The sequence below is a fragment of the Ciconia boyciana genome, chromosome 12 (assembly GCF_034638445.1).
Source record: "Ciconia boyciana chromosome 12, ASM3463844v1, whole genome shotgun sequence".
NCBI lineage: Eukaryota > Metazoa > Chordata > Aves > Ciconiiformes > Ciconiidae > Ciconia > Ciconia boyciana.
This window is the reverse complement of record NC_132945.1, coordinates 18,224,286-18,239,185: the sequence shown is the minus strand read 5'-3', so window position 1 is coordinate 18,239,185 and position 14,900 is coordinate 18,224,286. Positions and strand designations below refer to the sequence as shown.

General features: G+C 35.8%; 1 protein-coding gene across 5 annotated transcripts in view; it reads right to left on the bottom strand.

The window, feature by feature from the left end:
• STAG2 (STAG2 cohesin complex component) overlaps positions 1–14,900 on the bottom strand; it is an 83,063-nt gene that overhangs the window by 7,912 nt on the left and 60,251 nt on the right. For 4 of the 5 annotated variants that reach the window (XM_072876763.1, XM_072876759.1, XM_072876764.1 and 1 more), the window contains exons 19-31: positions 14,375–14,578; positions 12,725–12,795; positions 12,246–12,333; positions 12,062–12,142; positions 8,823–8,915; positions 6,118–6,292; positions 5,535–5,674; positions 4,368–4,469; positions 2,082–2,230; positions 1,405–1,533; positions 853–1,058; positions 242–431; positions 46–156 (exon numbers count right to left, since the gene is read on the bottom strand). In XM_072876763.1, coding sequence (XP_072732864.1) covers positions 46–156; positions 242–431; positions 853–1,058; positions 1,405–1,533; positions 2,082–2,230; positions 4,368–4,469; positions 5,535–5,674; positions 6,118–6,292; positions 8,823–8,915; positions 12,062–12,142; positions 12,246–12,333; positions 12,725–12,795; positions 14,375–14,578 — 1,739 coding nt within the window. The remainder of the gene's footprint in view (positions 1–45; positions 157–241; positions 432–852; positions 1,059–1,404; positions 1,534–2,081; positions 2,231–4,367; positions 4,470–5,534; positions 5,675–6,117; positions 6,293–8,822; positions 8,916–12,061; positions 12,143–12,245; positions 12,334–12,724; positions 12,796–14,374; positions 14,579–14,900) is intronic. The other variant, XM_072876761.1, reaches the window with a different exon arrangement.

The following is a 14,900-nucleotide window of genomic DNA, read 5'->3' as shown; positions in this document are numbered from 1 at the left end:
CCTCCCCTCCCCAAACCACTGAAGGAACATTTCACTCTCACTCACATAGCGTGTTGCAAGTTGGTTCTCAGCTTGACGTAGTTCATCGCTGCCCTCTCCTGTTGTCGCGCGGCTTCTTCCTGTTGCCTTTGAGCCAACATCCACGTTACTTGCGTGCTTAAAAAGACCATTATTCTATTTTAAACACAAACTGGTTTTGTGTATGAACACTAACACAAAGCAGACCTACTCATCTACGTACTTGTAATCGAGCGGAGCTTGGTGGTGTTCAGGCTGCATAGGATAGACACCCATATAACTTTCTTCAGGTCGCAATCTCTTGGGCTCCCTCATTATTGTGGAAGTAAGTTGAGGTGTCTGCATCATGACTGGTGTGTGCATTGTCTGCTCCCTGTTCAGCCACATACTGTCACTACTGCTGCTTTCTTCAGCTGGAGGGACATATAGGACATCAGTACATTTTTTCAAACTAGTCTAAAATTGAATGTTTAAACATGACTTAAATGCATGTACTTTCTGCTTACTGAGAATCAATTTCTTTACTTTTTGCCAGTGTCTTATGTGTGCCCCAAAAGGCCTGGATTTATAACCACTGGCTAGAGTATTTAAAATACTTTTATATTCTGTGACTTAACGCAGCATAGTGCCTTTATTTCCTTTTGTGAATCAGTGTTATGTTATTCAGACTCTTCAAATGAATAGTTTTCTCACTAAGACATATACATGAAGTTATCCTGTTTTAAAAAAATACATTAAAGCATACAAATTCACTCAAGCTAACAAATAGGGATCGACATGTGCAGTTTATATGAATATCTACTCTAGTAAATTTTAAGATAAGAAAAGTTCTACCTTCAGGTACTTTCCGTTTCCCTGTTGCTGGCTTTGTCTTCTTATTTCTTACTGTAGATCCTCGACTACTAATTCCACTAATCACTGACATAGTATCATCATCCCCACCAGCTAATAAAGAGTTTCTGTAGGACATGAGAGGAAGCCACACATCTTCTCTTCGTAGAGACATCTGAAAGGTCATAAACTTCTCCAAGTAAACATACCTTTAAATGGAAAAAATAATTACAAAGATGCAAAATATCTGTAACAAGATGTTAACATGTCAAGATAAGTAACTACTGAAATTAACACCCAGTGCTCCTCATCTAATTAACAAAAAGGCCCGACAACAGCAAATCCAGAATATGATTTCTGTTCATCCACTATAAAAACAGGAATAACAAGGATAAATACAATTTACCCTTTGTGATTATACTTGACCGCATTAGTGTAAAATTATCTTGACGTGCTGAAGATTCCACTTTAGGTGAATGCAATACACATAAATACATATTTATTCAGATGCATGTCTTTTATGATTATCATTACGAAAATTAAGAAAATACTTACACTGTTCTTTTGTCTTGTCTGAGAAGTTTGGAGGAGAACTCACTCAGAATATCAAGAAATGCCAAATTTAATGGTGGGTGGCTCTCACCTTGTGGATTAGGCTCCTTAAAAGCAAATTCTATGCCATCCCTAAGAAAAAGTTAAAAATTAAGTCACATAAAGCACAAACTAAAGAAAAAGTTCTAAGCACTGGGAGCTATCAAAACCGAACATCTTTCATCTACGCCAAGAAGGCAGTAATTCAATGTTTCCATGTTCTGGCAAAAAAAGTGAATATTTTTCGTAATTTGAATCTAGATGCACTCTTTCCATCATGATGTTTCTACCTTGCATTTCAAGTTTTCTGCATGAGGCCAACATGACCACCACTGACAATGAAGTGGATCAGTTCTTAATGTTAGGGGTAAGACATTAAAAATACTTTTTCATCATAGCATCAACACTGCTATCATTTACAGGCTTATACAATGATGCTGAAGAACATCAACATTATTTAACATTTGGGTTTAATTCAGGGAAAAAACTGCAGTCATCTCCTAATTTATAAATGGGCTATATTGTCTCTAGTGCTGATGCGTTTTGTATTAACAAACTGATTTTGAAAGGCTGAAAACATAATTTTTAATGTTAGTCAAGAAGTGTTACAAAAAGGGAAATAGTACAAAGCACACAATTACTTGTGTAACATGGCAATAGCTTCTCTTGTTTTTAACTGATCCAGTCCAAACGTTAAAGCAAAACGTCGAGCAAGTTCCTTTATGCCACTGAATGTCGGTGATGATCTGTCAAAATTATAACCATTTTCTTGAATCATTTCATTGAAAAGCTGTATGAAATGAAAAGGGAGATTTTCATTTATTAAAAGATTATGCCAAAAACTTTGGATCAACCGACACAGTTAAGTTTCATTTAAAAAGTGTTTTACAGCTTTTTTTTCTTAATTAGACAACCCCAAAAGACAAACATGGAGGCTTAGGAAAGCGAAGTCAAGGCTACTCTTGAAGAGTCTGCGCTTCAGAGTTAATCCTCGAAATGCACACTGTCCAAGCACGCATCACACTGTAAATATGTTGGATGACAGACTTCAGCACTTCCCTAAACGAGGTGTTCTAGAGTTGAGAATACTAAAAATTAGTAGGATTCCCTGATACATACACTAACAAAGAAATAAATGGGGTGAATTCTCACCTGGCCTTTACTATTACAGTTTTGTCAAACTACTGAATTTTTTTAATTATTTTTTCAAAATACAAGTATAACAAAGAAATTCTAAAATGGAAACATGTCTTCAGGGCAGTTGCCAAAGACACCAGAAACTTTGCCACTGAGGATCAGACTTCTAACTATTCATCAATAGCTGGCAAAGCTGAATACTCTGAACTTAACAATCTTTCTTTTGCTTTGATCAATCCTTTTCTCATCCTACTGAATTTGGCTGTAATTCTCTTCAACAGTCAATTTTTATATTATTTTCTAATTTTGTCTAACACACTCACCATTCACTCTCTCATATAACACAGAATAAACCCAAACCAGACTTACTAGGGCTAGGAACATTAACTTTTCATTTATAGACACATTTTGGCCCATAGTTGCATACTTTTATGTTGGTGTTGCTCACTGCAACTTAGTTATTCCCTTTATCCTCTATCACTTCTAATATTTCTTCTCTGGTTAGTTTCTTTTTTAAGAAGTTTTCCTGGAAAAAATACTAGTTACATGTTTAACTTTACATGTGGGGGTTTTTTGTTTGTTTGTTTTATAATACTTGGGTCCCCTCATGTTACTATTCTTATTGCCATATTAGGATTGTGTAACTGCCCCCCTATTACGTGCGTAACTGTACTTACTACATTCACTTCCTCCGTCTGCCCTTTAAAATATAAGGGGCTGGTTATTCATGGGACAGAAAAGACTAATAAGGATAGCATTTACCCAATATCACAAAAATTTGTGAACTCTGGTGAAAAGTCAGCAAAAACTGTAGCAGTATTTAGTTGCATATTTTATGTTGCAGTTCCACCAGCTACTTAACATCATGCTGCTATCAAAAAGAAAGGCCCCATCCTCTGTTGTATTGGCAATATCCATACAGATGAACCACCTTAGGGGCTTCATTAAGGACTTTTTCTGGTTAGTTCTCAACCAGGATCAATATCTAGATCTATATCCACTATGTGGCTCTATGACCTCTAGGCAAAAAAAAAAAAAAGGTGTGGGGAGAGAGAGGACAAATTGGGGTACATTATTCCTTTCAACAACAGCAGAGATCTATGTTGGATTACAGTGGTTTGCAGAGATATGTCTTTATTGTTCTGATCCTGTAAATAAGATTCATGCAGATGGTTCATGTGAGCAGATGAATCCGACTCTGACCTCGACTGAATTCATCAGGTCTCCACACAAACAAGCTCATTTACTGAAGAGAGCATTAAATCATGTTTTAATTTCAAAGATGGGTGAAGCCCCTACCAAACATTAAGAAATACTGAATTACTAAAACTTCCCATTACTTCTCAGAATAGTTTAAAAACAAACAAAAAACACAAAGCGAAGCAAAACAAACAAAAAAAACCCCACAAACAAAGCCACAAAACCCCACCACACTGGCAGGAAGTGTCTTCCCTTGTTTATCTGTTCATGAATAAGTAAATTAGCAGTTTCACAACATGTTTCTGAATATGTGACTCATACTATTGTTTTAGTTAAGAAGGAATCAGAGTTACATTAATTTCATATTTATCAGCCTCTCACATCCACTTTTTGTAGCACAGTATTTGGTAAATATAGGAAGACTTTCAGCAGTTTTTCAAATAGTTGCAGAAAATGTGTTTCAATTTAGACCTATTTATCCCTACCTTCCCTAAGAATTTCTTCATTAATACCTCACACTAGCTATTAAACAACAGGACGTGATCTACAGTAGGAATATCATGCATTAAAATATTGTAAATCATTCTTACCTGCTGCAAGCTAAGAATAAGCGTTTTAGCACACTGGATTTTGTCTATCTGTCTTGTTTTACTCATCGTTTCTTTAATAATATCACCATAGTCATTGTAATACTAGGAAAAAGAAAAAAAAAGGTTAACTTCTGATTTTAGTTGAAAACATTACAACTACTGAATTCTTCAGAAAACAACATCTAGGATGTGCTCTTTAAAAAAATGTTTTGAACACTTTCAAAAGGAAAAAGCCTAACATGTTCATGATTACATCATCCAAATGATATCCTAAAACACCTCCAAAATGATGAAATCAGAAAGAGTATACCTACTTCTTTTAATTCCTGTCATTAGTATTACTTAAGAGGCAGAACGACCTATTTATCTTCAAGGCCATGACACATTTGTTAATGACACATGTGCACCCCTTCAGGGTACAAGATTAGAATCTAATCTTTTTAGTAACTCCTGTAACTCTGATGGGGAGCTTTCTATTTTCTCTGCTGAAAGGAAGCACTTATGCATAGCGTCATAGCCATAATTTTTCCAGTGAAGACAGCTGCCTGTTCAGTTCTTTAAGTATTTCAGGTTCAATAAAGACCAAATTAGTTATTTAGAGATTCAAAATATATAGGGTACTCAGACAGACAAAAGCAACCTGCCCAAATTTTAAATTTTTTAAGGTAAAAACAGCTATAAAGATCACTGGGCAGGGGTGGCAGCAACCAGGCAGGAGGTGGAACTCACAAAACTTTTTTTTTTTTTTTCTTTTTCTTCTACAAAGTTTAAGCTGGAATTATTCGATGAGGCTAGACATGATGGAGTTGATCTTTGTGAGAAGATTCTCAAAAGGCCTGCTAAACTAATAACTGAATTAAAAATACACCATTGATCAGGATAAGAAAACATAAATCTATGAAAAACAACATAAAAATAATTATCAGGTTTCCTTCCTCCCTCCCAGCTACCCACACACTGGAACTGTAAAACTAATCTCAGTCATTTTTTCCCTTCTTATGGAAAAAGAACTTTTAAAGGCCTACAAACTACCAACTCTGGAGTTTCGAATTCTTCACATTTTGAATCAGTTATCTTGTAAGGTGAAAAATAAATAATAATTTAAAAAATTCACAGCTACTGTATTCTGGTAGTTTATGAAGTATCACTGCTAGGCTTCAGATTTACCTTCATATATTGCTTGAAAATGTCTGCAGCTGTATTCATTTCCACCACAGTATATACAATGAGTTTACAGAAAGCTGCAAGCAGATTTCTTCTTTTGTGCAATGCTTCAATTTTGCTAGCTTCATCATCCTGCTGTCCATCTAGAAAAGAGTTCAGAACATGAAAACTGTCAGGTTTAAATACTACATATTAAAGCATTTTATATAAAAGTGATGTGGGCTAATGGTCAGGATTCAGAAAATCAAATCTCAATTCTGATGGCAGTGCACTTCTTTGCCCACTGACAAGTCTCTTTTCCTGATACAGAGACATATATATTTGTGCCTATTAAACCGAACCTTTACCATGATTATCCTACATGTCCCCAAAACATAAAAAGCTTTAATCGGCTGCTAACATTTAAAAGACAAACCTATCTCTGTGTCCATGCAGACCTCTCAATGCCAGAAAAAAGAAAAAAAAAAAAAACACCACACCACACACCCCCCCTCCAAGCCCAAAAAAAACCCCAAAAAAGTACAGGCAAACAAATATATTAGTTAGAAGGCAAATAATATAAAGGAAACATAAGTTTTGTACAAACCTGCACTATTATTATCATCATCCTGATCAATGAAGACATGATCTAAAATAAAACTGAGTAGTTCAGATTGCAATGAAGAATCAGGAGTGTAAACAAGTGGCTCCAACATGTCACGTCCTCCTGTCATAATCTGATGACTGAAGATCATCAAAACATCACACAGAATTGTGAAAGCCTATTAAAAAGAAACCGTAGTAAATACTTGCTTGGAAACTGGATTTTATTCAGAATAATGTATTTCCACTTAACAAAATACTTAGAGCCCTATGGTGTACACAGGCCACTTACGTCCTAAACAACTACGCAGGCCAACTGGAAGTCAAAATGTGCACAGTTTCTTACAGGAGGTTGCTATATGAAGACTGGGTCTCCAAAGAAAAATATTGCACAGATGAAGCCAACTAAATATCAAAACATTGTGAGATTACAACATGAGGAGCCTGAAACTCCCAAATTCTGCCTGACTGATACTACGTTAGGTCACTAGAGAGCTTTGTGAACACCAACCACAGTACAGTCTCCTTTTTTCTTTCTTTTTTTAAAATTGATTCAATCACATTTGTAAAACATCTAACAGCTGAGGTCATTCAATCCCTTTAAATCCTGAAGTATGTCTTGCTTCCAAAAAAGCAACCACCTCTTCATTTTGCTGGCTAACTTGTACATCTGACATCAGATTGAAACGTCTGTACTCCACCTCCTCAGGAAGTTCAAAGGTATCAGTACCTAGACTGACACTCTTCAAACTAACAGACCAAGGCAGCACACTGCTTAGCGCTGCACCTCATCTCTTTGACTCTAATTCTCTTAAGTACTTCCACTTTAACGAACAGATCTGTTCTCTCAAAGCAAACATTACTAATTTCCTGGTCACAAAAACACACATGCTCCTCTGAAGTCCCTTGTGTCCTTTCATGAGATTAGAGAAGGAAAGCAGAACCATGGCTATTGTACCGTATGTGACTGAGGCAGCTCTAGTTTCTAGAGCATTCACCTAAGTCTGAGAGTTATATAGCCTTTTAAAGAGACCTACTCAGAGCTTCAGTAGTTTTTGTTACTCACACTTTCACACCCTACACCTTGTGATTTTGACACTAGATAGCTCTCCAACATAGAACATAGCCCTATTCAGTGCCAGGAATATTCTTGTTATAGCAAGAGTTTCAAAAGCTGCAGTTGTGCGACTTGGTGGGCCAGATTTTCAACTTCAAGCTCAACCAGGTTATTACCACCTTTAGCAGCAAAAAGGGTCCTGGTTTTCTATTTGTTTAATTAAAAAGTGTACCCAGAAGATAGTTTGGTCCTTCCTCCATGGAGAGATACTTCATTTTTTTCATTTTAGCATTCTAGAGGTTGTTAAAGGCATTTACTTAGAATTAATCCTGCTATCAGTAACCTGTGCTCTTCACTAGAACCTGAAATTCCTGTGAGTGTCCTGGCTGGAGAACTATTTGACCACAGACTGGAAGAGACTCAGCCCCTATGGTTTAACCTTTTCCTTTGACCCTGTTACCCTCAGAACGCAAGACAAGTATTTCCCAAAGTAATGTCTCAATCCTTTTTGAAACAGAAGAAAAATAAAAAACAACCCCCAAAACTTTCATGCCTGCATTTTTCTTCAAAAGAGCCAGGACTTTTGTCTCCTGCCTGAAATGTCAGGCACTACTTGCATGGACTAAATACCTACATATTTTATGTTTGAAATATCCACTAACTTAGGTCCAGCTAAAACTCTCCCCCACAAAGGACAACTATAGGAGGGACTGACTATAAAACTGGTAAAATGAAAACTGCTTGCTTCTTCTCTGAGCAGTACATCATTGTTGAGGCTTCCAAACATTTGCTCCAACGGTCTCCAAATATCTCTAACAATACTGTTAACAGTTGACCAGTGTGTGAGCATACCTAAGGATGGCCACAAAAAAGAAATACCATTTTCCAACAATAAAATCCCCTAGGTTACAGCGCATACGTGTGCATGTATAAACACACACACACTCATGTTAAGTACCCATTCTTTTTCTCCTGATTCAGAGATCCTCAAAATCCTGGGACTCTAAAGAACTGAGGAATATATTCTGTATGCAGCATCATGGTGAAGGGGAACAGACAGAGAAGTTGCCCTTGTATGTCCTCACAGGTTTACAGCAAGAGGAGGAAAGTTGTCTTCACAGTTCTTGAGTGGATGGGCACATATATCTATCATAGTACAAATGTGGGAATGTAAAAGCATTCAAAGACAGAACTAAAAAAATAACTTCTCTCTTTTAAATAGCTGTCCCTAGCTCTTCCAGCTCAGAGTCTATGAATCCACATCAGCTCCATCAGAGGTGTGTCACAACCACGTGGTAAGCAAGAGCTTTGAAATGGAACTCTCCTACCTAACTTACAAACCAGAAGGCTTCTACAGTGCACCTGCCCAGTCATTGTTTAAAGAAACAAACAAAAAACCCCTTTGAATAAAAGTTTATGCTGCCTAAAATTACGAGAAAGAATCAAGTTTAAATTGATTCTGAAATCCTACCTAAATCACCTAAAGGAGGGCAAGCATACAAGTACAGTATGTATTCACACTCAAAGGGCATTCAGCCTAAACATCCAAGACACACCACATTCCCACATAAGCACTAAAAGTATTAGCAAAAGGAACTTTTCAACTGCTTTAAAATATTAGAAGACTACAAGGATAAACAACAGTCACTAACCTGTTCCTTAACAGCAGTGTTTACATTGGTCAAGTAGTGTTGACAGATTTGACAGAACACTCTCATCTGCTTCTTTAGACGTAGAAGATCCTCCTTTAAAGAGAAGGATTTCATATAAGTTCTGCTTTTTTCATTTTATAGTCACATTTAGTGTATGCATTTTCAGAGCTATCCACCACAGACCTCGTACGTAGTCATAACATTCAAGTCCACTGCATTATTTAAAAATCACTATATTACAAATAAAAATAGCAAGTAGCAATTTCCTCAATTTTGTCATCCTGTGTACCTCAAAAAAAAAATGGAAGTTGGGATGAAAATACTGAAGTTATTTATTAAAAAAATAGTAACAACAAAACCCCAAAACCAAGCCTAAAAAAACCAACCCAGAGCATAAAGCATTTTCTCTTTAAAATATCTGTATTTTCAACCTAGAGGACAGATTTTAGGTAGCTGTTTATAACTAAAACAGACAAGGCTACATGTTATTATTTAATTTTTCTTTTTTATTTTTTTAACTCACTGCTTGGGGATAAAGTAAAATGTCAGATGAGAGTTGGGGTTTTCTTCCCCCCTTCCATTGAAAAAAAACCAAAACACCATAGCTTTGTAAGTGTTGCAATAACTTCCAGAAAAGTAGATTATTGAGCAAGGAAAGTATCAAACTGGTATAAATACCATCCACATGTGTGGCACAGCTGGTGTTACTCAATCAAGTGAAGATTCTAGCCCATGTAGAACTGGGGAAGTCATATTACAAAAGACCGACTGTGTAACCAGCATCAGTCCAGACAAAAAGGAAATACCCGAGATAAGTTTAAAAACTATCCATGCTATCTAAACCAAAACAAGTCTCTCCCTTCAAGAAAGCAGGTAATACACTGGTACAATTTGTCGTTTCATCTCAACAGGAATCACAAAAGAAACAGCTGCTTCTTGACTATGAGTTTCAGTACAATATGATTTTTTACCAACATTTTTTTTTTAAACCAACTTTTTTTTGTGGCAATGGTAATTTTTTTACCAACATTTACTGATGTTAAGAGAATTACACATGGGAATATTTTCTTTCCTTTATACAACATTCTTTTTTTAAATTTTAATAAAAATTGAACTATTTATATAGTCTTTTATTTTAGCAGCCTATCTTATGAAGCTAATTCCCATACTTAGTCAACCTGTTCACAACCAGCATGCAGTTAGCAGTTAATTTTGTCACAGAACAAAAAACCAAAAAAACCTAAACAAACAAACAAATCTTTAGGCACAGTACATGTCTGTCACTTCTGATTCTGTGCTTCAACTTCTTTGCTGTTATGTTCCATTGGCATTGAACAGAAATCAATGGAACCTCTGTATGTACCTGGTATATTTGGCAGCAGTCAAGCAGTTAAATATAATAAAACAGCTGTGGTTCAGAAGTTAAACCTATGAAAGCTTTAATTTACTAAATTTTACTATACAGGAGCATAAAATAGTCTCAATAAAGGACCACTTTTCAAATAAGTTATTTTCATTCCTGCTGAAAGTATTACAAATTACATTTTACTGCAAAATAGCTAAGTTAATCTTAATTTCTAACCTAACTTTTCAGTATTTAGCTCAGCTTCTGCTGCCAGGCTTGTGATAAAGCTTTAATCACTATTCTCAGACTGCTGTTTACCCTTTAAAGAATAAGCTAACAAAGCCTCCGAAATCCTTCACTCACATAAGTGGTTCTCAACAATCTATGTATCCACTTCATATCTGGTATTTTTGGTTTTGGAAACATTAAGAGCCGTTAAAACCTAGATGGTAAACTAGCTAGCCAGCCAGTGTTCACATTTATTTAACACACCTTCAGATTGTAATTACTGATTCAGTAAGACCACAATTATTCATTGGACTAATGAAGTCTTAACATGACAGGAGGGAAGAAAAAAAAAAAAGAAAGAAAAAACCCCCCACCATGATGTCACAAAGGGGTTCTCTGTTATAAAAAACATTAGTACAAGTTACATAGCATGCTTCTCCACTCCTGTATTTACCAAAACCTCATACTATCACACCCTAAGAAAAAAAATGATACATCCTCACATTAAGTTTATTGTAATAATGGATTTTTAATTAATTACAAATTACATTTTATTGATTATAAATTATTAATGTCCCGAGTTCTGTTTGTTTTCTCCCTAGTAAATTATGACAGATGCCTACAACTTCTTTTTCTTAAATTAATTATAAGTATGGCAGTCAAAGTGTTTAAAAAACCTGAAGAATTTACTTATTTCATCTCCGACATAAATACAGGATGTGTTATCAGTAACTCCAATAGCAAAGTGCAACTCCAGCGTAAATTTCCGGTGAAAGAACACAAAATGTACCCTTCTTACAGGACCGTAGAAGGCTTCCAGGAAAAGTATGTTTGATTATAACTTCTTTTTTTCAGTTAAAGAAATCATCAAAATGTTTCAAGCACTTATTAACTAATTCTAAACTGTCTAGCCTTTCAAAAACCATCTTTCATTAGGCAGTTTGCACAGCAAACCACCTAATCACCCTCTTTAAGCAATGCTGTCCAGTGGATACAAGAAACTTTAATCCCTCCTCCAAGATTTTTCGAGAAGTGAAATTAGAAAGATGACATTTGCCAGAGCTTTGCCCTTCAAGATTACTATACATAGAACCAGAACAGGCCCTCTTATTATTCCCTGAGAAAGTTTGAAATTTAACTTAATCTTTTCATGTCTTTATTTAACAACACATTTAAAAGACTGATGAAGAGCAAAGTATGATTGCAACATACTGAGCAATAAGAATACTACGATAGTGTACAAATTCTTATCTCACTGACTTGTCACTGAGACTTCACGGTTTGCGAACAAATTAAAACCCACTACTTGAGAGTAAGACTGACTATACTGTGTTTTATAATTGGTATTCTACCCCTCTTTAGCATTGTTACTATGCCAGACTAACAGGTATTGCATTTATTTACCACAATTACTTTAAAATTCTGTCAAATTAAACATAATACTGACATTTAAATAATAAAAACAACTTTGAGAAATACTAGGCTTAAAAGTCAAGCATTCCACTACTAAAACTATGAATTCTGAAGAACTTATTAGAAATGCAGATTTAGGCAGGTATCAGTATAAAAAAAAAATTTCTTAATTAATTCCATCACAGTTCTCACTTGATGACACTGCAGGTACGTACAAATGTTTATTTACTAATACAAATGGACCAAGGCATACCTTTGTGGAACTGCTTTCAGTTATTTTTGCTAGCTGCCAAAGGATTACATAATGAGTACACTGCAGTGCATGAATAACAATCTGAAATCAAAAGGAAAAAACGCATTAGATGACAAAGGCCAATAAAAGACAGCAACAAAAGCTATTTATTGTTGTACCTAAAGAACACATTTTAACTACAGACCTGTTCTGGCATGTCTCCATTTTCAATGCCAGTTTTCAATAACTTGTAGTTGCAGCCAAACAAGTCCCATCTTGATAGGTCATGAGCACTGAAAGCGTTAGAAATGAAGCAAAGATGTAATTTAACTAACACCATTTCTGCAATTTGATGTTAACAATTACTAAAAGCTTAACTGGTCTAAAAAATAAAAATAAAAAAACCCCACCAAAACAAACCACAGAAAACAAACCACAAATATCCCCCAAGCCCCAACAAAATCACCCCCAACAACACAAAAAAATACCAAAGCAAAAAAACCCCAAAATATTTCAGTTTTGTGTATATTTCTTCATATATTCAAAAAGCATCATGTTCTGCACAACTCATTCACATTAAAAAACCTCCAAGCTGCATTAAAAAGTTAAGAGATATGAAATTAAAAACAAACAAAACCAATCCCCCCACACCACAAATCCTGACAGATGTTTGCAGAAGCCTACTTGTGAAAAGCTGTGATTCTCTTCAGTGTTGACAAGACTTGATATGCATCATCTTCATCAGGTTCCTCCCCCTATTTAATAATCATACAGTAAGATATCCCAAGCAATGTATGCTAAGCAAACTAGGGAACTTAAGAAGATTTAAAAAACCCAAAACAAAAAAAAACCACCAAACCCCAAAACAGCCCCCGCAAACCCAATCAACAACCACCAGAGAGAGAGCGCGAGAGAGAGCGCTACATCTAAACTATTTATCGATGACACATTCGCTTTCAGAAGAGTGAAAGAGTTTGAGAGAGAAGGTAGCATTTCTAAACAGTTCATGTTTAGAAATAGTCAGCAGCACAAGGAGAAATAGGGGAGGGGGGCAGGGGAGGAGGGAGAAGGAAAAAAAAGAAAAAAGTCTAGGAAAAGGGAATACAATGTATTATGTAGGTGCTTCAATTTTCTCTGAAGAATCCAGCAGAGGCCACTGTCAGACAATAGATACTGGACTAGATGGGCCATAGGTCAGTACCTCAATCTTACTTTAATCACAGAAAAAAGTCTTTGAGAGAGGTAAGGGAAGTGTTTTGTTCTAGTTTTCCCACAAGTTCTGACAAACTTGCATTTGGAGAAAGAAAAAGAGTAAAAAGGAAAGGGTCCAAAAATTAAATATATAAGTACATAGGATAAACTATCTAAGGTCACAGAAACTCCTCCTCTATGTATCCTCACAGATACTGCAAGTCCAATGCGTTTTACTGTTCTGTAGTTGCACAACCTTATCAAAGCACTACGGATTTCAATACCGCTACCAGACTATTTGCCGTTTTCCTTCAAAACAACTGTCTGACATTTCATTTCCTTGCTTTACCTTGACTTCTTTTTCTCACAAAGGGAGAAATAAATGGATTACTAGGCACATTTCTTACGTAATCCACAAATGTCTAGGGTTTCTAGAGTGGAGTCCTAGTTCAGGCCAGTAAGCAAGAGGAACAGGAGCAAAGCTTGATAAAATAGGTATGCACCTGAGAAGTGTGGAGAATGAAGTCATCAAAAAGACACTTCCCATGCTACTTATCACAGATGAGGAGGAGGAGAAACAAGTTTTGTCTGAATGTCAGAGATCCCACATAGTGAAGGTAAATACTGTATCGGAAAATTCTCACTCTTCAGATCAGCACAGTGTGGGAACAAAGTGATTTTTAAGCTATTAACTGCATCAGCTTGCATTCAGGAAGGGAGGGGGAGTGCTTTCTAGAGATTTTGATATCTAACAGCAGCAACATGCAATCACAGACAAGACTAGCAACACTAGGACATCTGAGGAGAATCCCAGTGGAATTACAATGCTACATCTCTCAAAAACCATGAGCTTCAAAACCTAAAGGTGAAAAGTTTACATAATTTCATAGTTTATCTAAAACTCCATCAAATTCCCAAAAGACACTTGTCAAAAGGAGATTAAAGACTCACTGTCCTAATATAAAAGAACAGTCTGAGTTCACGTAATCACTCCAATGATACTGTTGTATTATTGTGCTTGACTTAACAGTTTAGTCAGAGGGAAGTTCCCATCCCTAATTCATTGACTTGCATAGGAAGGCAGAAAAACATACTGGAAATATTTACAGGGGCAGGAAAAGTTGATCTTGCACATTAAAATACCTCTTGCAGGAAGTCTTCAAGAAGTCGATTAAACTTGTCTGCCAATTCATCTATTAACTGACTTCTTGCAATATCAACCCTGTTAAAGATTGTGAATTCTTCATTACAGAGAGCATGGTATGTTTTTGAACAGGCTTCCAAAACATCTATATCTGTGTGCTTCTCCACAATATCCCGGATTTGTCGCAATAAGGCATCCAAATGCTACAAGAAAGATGAGGCATGGAAAAAAATATGTATTCATATATACACACACGCGCGTGCACTTATTTGTAATAAACCTTAAGGAATTTTAAAAGATAAATTCAATATATTACTTTTGTAACTATGATACAGAACACAAAACACTTCTAGAAAGGCAGTGAAGCTTCTGAGTAAATTAAAAATCTATTTAGCAAAAATTAAGTAGGAGCTTGTCAAAGACTAAAGATTCAATGCATTTTAAAAAGTAATTAAAATTTTGAAATTGTCAGTATGGTTTTATCTAACACTTGAATGTGCAATGACAACTGAACAACAGAGAAGC